General features: G+C 37.3%; 1 protein-coding gene across 6 annotated transcripts in view; it reads left to right on the forward strand.

Annotated features, from left to right (window-relative positions):
• The window catches only part of PRDM2 (PR/SET domain 2), a 118,168-nt gene that overhangs the window by 45,187 nt on the left and 66,981 nt on the right, over window positions 1-6,000 (forward strand). For all 6 annotated transcript variants that reach the window (XM_034753496.1, XM_034753490.1, XM_034753494.1 and 3 more), the window contains one exon: window positions 391-543. In XM_034753496.1, coding sequence (XP_034609387.1) covers window positions 391-543 — 153 coding nt within the window. The remainder of the gene's footprint in view (window positions 1-390; window positions 544-6,000) is intronic.

Consider the following 6,000-nt stretch of genomic DNA (forward strand, 5'->3'; position numbering starts at 1 on the left):
AGCCCAACTGAAGTCAATGAGAGTTTTGCCATTAATTTTAGTGGGGCCAGAATTTCATCCCTTGTGTTTTAGGATTACATATGCCATTAATATTCAAGAGTGATTTAGTATAACCATCCCCCCACCCCTCAAAAATCAGTCAAATTCTATACAGACTGAGGGAAAATTCTTGTAGATTTCTATTTTCCAAGCTCCCAGGGGTGAGGGGTGTTATCTGGTTTGGCAAATTTCAGTAAAATATTTACTTTGTACCAGTCTCATAAATCTTATAATCAAGAAATGCCTTTCTGTCATAAATTACTGAACATGTATTCTTGTGTATTTAAGCATCTATATTTAAGGTGAATTCAATTGTCCCCCACGAGTAACTCATTCTTTTCTATTTCTAAGGTATATTACCCAAACTTGGGATGGATGTGTGTTGATGCAACTGATCCAAGGAAAGGAAACTGGCTGCGATATGTGAACTGGGCACTTTCGGGAAAGGAGCAAAATCTATTCCCTTTGGAGATCAACAGGACCATTTACTACAAAACCTTAAAGGTAGCACTGTCTATTTGTGAAATGTCAGTGATGACTTTTTGATATCCATTTCTTCCTTTTCCTTCAAGAATCTGTTTCATTTTCGTACTTCCTGTGATGGATTTGGGCCCTTTATGGGGTCACCTGATGTGCTGGGGTGCCACTGAGTCAGCCTATTCTGCCAGCCTGGGTCTCCTTTACCTGGCTTTGCTGGGGTAGGCTCTCAAGCCTCTTTCAGCCAAGCACACAGGCAGGGCCACGCCCAGCTGCACAGAGAGACAGAGATCGGCTCTGGAAAGATTCAGCCTTAGGACTTGCTCCAACACTCTGGTGCCCATTCCTTTTAAGGAGTACAAACCCAAAGGTTTTATGAAATTCGCCCCCTTCCTCAATGTGGAGGGAGATATGCACAACTTCTTGCCCCCCTCAGTTAAAAATTACATAAACTGGGTTATAGTATAAAAAAGAAATTAGCTTATTAACTACACAAGGGTGAATTTTAAGTGAATACAAGAGATAGAACAAAGCAGATTATTGAGCAAATAAAACAGCATGCAAGTTAAGCTCAATATACTTAAGAAACAGGTTACAAAACGTAAGTTCTCACCCTAAATGTTATTTTAGGCAGGCTGCAAAGTTTCTGTGGTTCAGAGTTCCAATTGCATTCCTTTTCAGACTGGACCCATCTTAGTCTGGACTCTCCCCTGGCCTTTCCTTCAGGTGGCTTTAACGGTCTCTTCTTGGGCAGACAGGCCATGAAGAGGAGGAGTCCCATTTTCCTTCTTCCCTAGCCTTAAATAGGATTTACATAAGGCGGGAATCCTTTGTTTCCCAAACTTGACCCCCCTTCCCTTCCAGGGGAAAGTTACAAGAAGCCCCAGGTAATGTTTAGTATCAGGTGATCAGACCACCTGACTCTGTAGTATCACATCGTCCATGAGTCATTGGCAATATGGAGCAGTCCACAGGAAGGCCAAGCCTTTTCACAGTCTATTGTCCTCGCTGATGAGCCATCAACCCTGTCTGGCTTTTCCATTGTTGTACCTGAAGTGTTATCAGTGGATGTCACCCAAAGTAGTATAGTTGAAATACAGATACATAGTCAATATTCCTTACTTCAGATACAGAAATGATACAGGCATACAAATTGGATAATTTCATTCAGTTAATCATTACCTTTCCAATGATCTCACATGAGCCATCTTGCATAAAGTATATCTTTTGTCATATACATATAATATTTTCACAAAAAATATGGAACGAAACTTAACACATCCCATCTTAGAAACCAAATTCTTGAACAGTGAGAAAATGTACTTGAAATGTTAGCTCTAGCAGTCCAAGGTGTCTTTTTTTCTCTAAATAAAATTGCAAGCCACTATTACAAACTGAGATATGTATGAACACTCTATTTTGTATTTGGGCTTGTGAATGGTTTGATACAGCACAACTGTCAATACTGAGGCAAGTGACTACTGGAGATAAGCATTTCTCAATTCCTAGGCATGCTCAAGGCACACACAGGGTTACTCAGCACAACCTGCCTGCTTGAGATGGATCCTTTCAGACAATAACAAGAAATCCGTAGTTCCTATTGGTCTTTTCATCATTTAATAAAAGATGTAGGCAGGGTCTGTATTTTACTCCTCCCTGTTTTTTCATTTCATAATACATAACCTTTGACAACTCTCATATTTCCAACTTTAAAAAAAAAAAAAAAAAGGCAGAGCCGTGATGGCTTATATATACTTTAAAGAATTTAAAGACCGTTTGGAAAACTGTCTGGGATCTGTGTGATATACACGGTCTGTGTGCTGTGATCAGTTTGGAAGCCTGATTGGAAGATCCACAAGAAAAATTGTAGTTGCTCTAGCATTTTCCTAGCTCCAAACTTCTTAATCAACCTTGCCAAATATTAGAAGGATTTTTCAAAAGAAATCAGCATTTTAACGTGGGACGATGAGAATAATTAACCATTGGAACAATTTACCAAGGGTCCTGGTGGATTCTCCATCACTAATCATTTTTAAATCAAGACTGGACTTTTAGAGAAAAAGTTATCCAGGAATTATTTTTGGGAAGTTCTGTGGCTTGTTGTTACATGGAGGTCAGATTAGATGATCACAAAGGTCTTTTCTGGTCTTGGAATCTATGAATCTATCCAGATTTTGCAAGAATGCAACAGAAAAACAGTTTTTTCAACTTTACTGCACAAAATCTGTTCATGGAGGGGAGAAAATATTTTGCAAAAAGATCACTGACAACATGGTCATTCTCTATCCACTGAACAGGATTTCATCAAAAATGTACTAAATGCAAATTTTAAATATAGATGTATGGTTTGCTTTTAGGACTTCCAATAAATGGGAACAACACAGATTATGATATCAAATTCAGTTTACACTGCTGCCTCCCTTACTGGCAAATAAATAAGTAAACCTACCTTGCCAGCTATGCAGATGTTCCCAGTCACATCTGAAAGCATTTGTTTCAACAGCTTTTGCTCTTCCTGTTAATATATCCTCTTAAGAAGTAGGACAAGGGGCAGACACCAGTCTTCTTAATCTCAGTTTATACTAGAAGCTAAACAGTTTTTAATACTGTTACAACTATCAACATTGGGTCAGTTTCCTAGTGTAGATTAGGCTTTGGAGAGTCACTTAGTACAGATTTCTATGTACACAAGTTAGTAATTTTCCTTGTAACTTTTTAAAGAGTATTTGAATTAATCTGAAGTTTTGTTTGGTAATGAAGCTTGTTTAATCTACAACGTTACAAGATCTAGTATTTTGTGGAATTTTATAGTTACTCAATGATTAGATCAGTGGTAATTAGCCTGCACCATTATAAGAGCCAGATTCCCAAAGTAAACTTACTTTTCTTTGCAGTAAGCCAATGTAGCTTGAGAAAGACTTTGAGAACATAGTATCATATAGAAAAGCATTTCAGACTTTTTGGAACCTCAGAGCCATATCACTACTTTTTGAATATATGTTTTAAATAATTTAGTGCAATGTTACTTGTCTATCTCCTTGAATGCAAAGCTTATTTTTCACATCATTTAGTGTGCCTGAAATTGCTTCCTTCTTAATGTGCCCTGATCTCTCTCGGGTACAGTTCACCCCTACTCTGGTGCATGACCTTTTTTTTTTTTTTTTTTTTAAGTAACATGTAATAAATGCATAAAACAAGACAGTATACCTAGCTCCACCCATGTTCCTTGATAAAATGCTCTTTAAAATTAATTCCCATTTCTTTTTGTTTAATGTTTCCTCCCATGCCGTACCCACTGTATTCAGTTGTTGTTCTTTGTAATGTCTGATTTAAATTGCAAGCTCTTGGAGGCAGGGACTTTGTTCTCATATCTAAAGTGGCAGGTACCACTGGTTCTATGAATTTACTCTCAATGTTAGTCTTGCAGTTAACGTGGGTTCATGAACATTTGGAATGGCGCTGCTCTCCTCTCCTAGAAACTTTGCACAATATGTTTTTGTGTGTGTATACATTAACCTTTCACAACTGTCATGTAGATATTACTAGCCTAGGGACACAATTTACTCACCTGCCCCTTGTCACAATGATTGATGAAAATGAATAAAACTAAGGAGATTTCTCTTGGAAGTGTAAAAAAATCTACCCTAGAAAAGAAGAATTTTGCAGTGATGGCGTGCACATAATGTTCTCTATTGTTTGACATTCAAACTAGTACTGCATAACTAATTTAAAATACTGCTCCCACTTAGTTTTTCCAAGTTTTCAAGTTTTTTCATGGTTTTGTGGATTTTTAGTCTGACTCAAAAAGCCTAATTTCAAAATATTGGAGCTTTGTAATTTTAAAAACCTCTAGGCCAAGATAAGCAAAGTCTTGTCTGTCTGAGCATGTTTGGTAGAGTAGGGCCTCAGAGCTATGTAGATCTTTCATTGTTTTCCCATTTCCCATGCCATTAGCTAATAGCAAAATTGCTCATTTGGGACTTTCTGTTCTAATGAAGGTCTAGGATTGAATATTAAAGTGAGAAAAAATGAATAACGTTGCCACCCTTTACAAGGCGGTGCTTTCAAGTTAGGAGGACTTTTGTAGGCTGCTTGGTGTACATCTTCCCAGTGCACATGCGTAACTGGGGGCAGTTCACCCCAACTATTTAAACTTTTAATTGGTTTCTAAATTAGTCATTAAAAAAACCTATTTTTTAATGAAAGGAGTTGGTTTAAAGTTCACATTAAAGTTCTTGGAAAAATATGTTCACACAATATGGTACTTAGCACTTTGTCTTCAAATACTAATAATAATTTGCAGTGAAAATTCAATTTGAAGAAATTTTCTAAATCTGCTTGATTAAAAAGAGGTGACCAACTTCAGGTGAAATTAATTTGTTTATGGAAGAACCCATTCTATCAAGTTACAGTACTGTATAGATAAAATCAGTGTAAGTACAAGACACACATAATAGCTCAAGGACTTGATTTGTAGTGCCACAAATGTAAACCAAATAATGGAATTTGATATTTTCAGGTGTAAACACTGCACACAAGTACAAACACCTCCATCCAAAAAAAGGGCTTCATTATTATGAAAGTAGCGTTATGCAAGGCACTGTATAAACACATAATAAGAGACTGTTCCTGTCCTGAAGAATTTACAACCTAATTAGATACGATAGACAAATGCTGTAAAATTACTTCGGTTATCTCTCATCTTCACGGTTCCAGAGTGCAAATCCAGAACTGGTAAAGAAATACAAAACAAATAAGTACACTTAGGTCACAATGTACAGTAAATGTACAATAGATGGATTATTCTACAATTGAATACCTATGGATGGATATTAATACTTTGGGGGTGAAAGCAGATATGTTTTCATCTAGTGCAGTGGTTTTCAACCTGTGGTCCATGGATCTCTGGGGGTCCACAGACTATTTCTAAGATATCCAAAGGGGTCCACACCCCAATTTGAAATGTTTTAGGGGTTCACAAATGAAACCAGGTTGAAAACCACTAATCTAGTGCCTTCAGTTAAGAAGAGAGAACATCACAGGGTAAGGGGAATATACCACAGACAATGCACCGCAACCTTTAACTCGGTCCCACCAGGGATGCTGTACTTTACATCATACTTTTAACTAACTGTTTCCTCCCAACACTACTGCACTTAACATCCAATCTAATAGCTTTGGGAGAAGGTAGTTGGTAAAGAGATGTGTTGTGAGGGTTGTGTTGAGGCAGTCAGAATTCAGGTTTCAATGTGTGGTCTTTAGTGTTATGGTAGTTGTAGTTATGATTAAGGTGTGCGCCTCTGTGTGGAGGAATAGAAGTATGTATTCAGTGGCTTAACTTTTTTCATTTCTTTGCTTTTGTGCATTGGTCATGTATGTTGTGTGTTGCAACCCTTTACTGCTCTTATGAAGAACTTACAAAGTTCTTTGTGTATTTATGTTCAACACACAACCTTCAAACGTTGCAAGATCATGTACATGATA

Source organism: Trachemys scripta, chromosome 19, assembly GCF_013100865.1.
Source record: "Trachemys scripta elegans isolate TJP31775 chromosome 19, CAS_Tse_1.0, whole genome shotgun sequence".
NCBI lineage: Eukaryota > Metazoa > Chordata > Testudines > Emydidae > Trachemys > Trachemys scripta.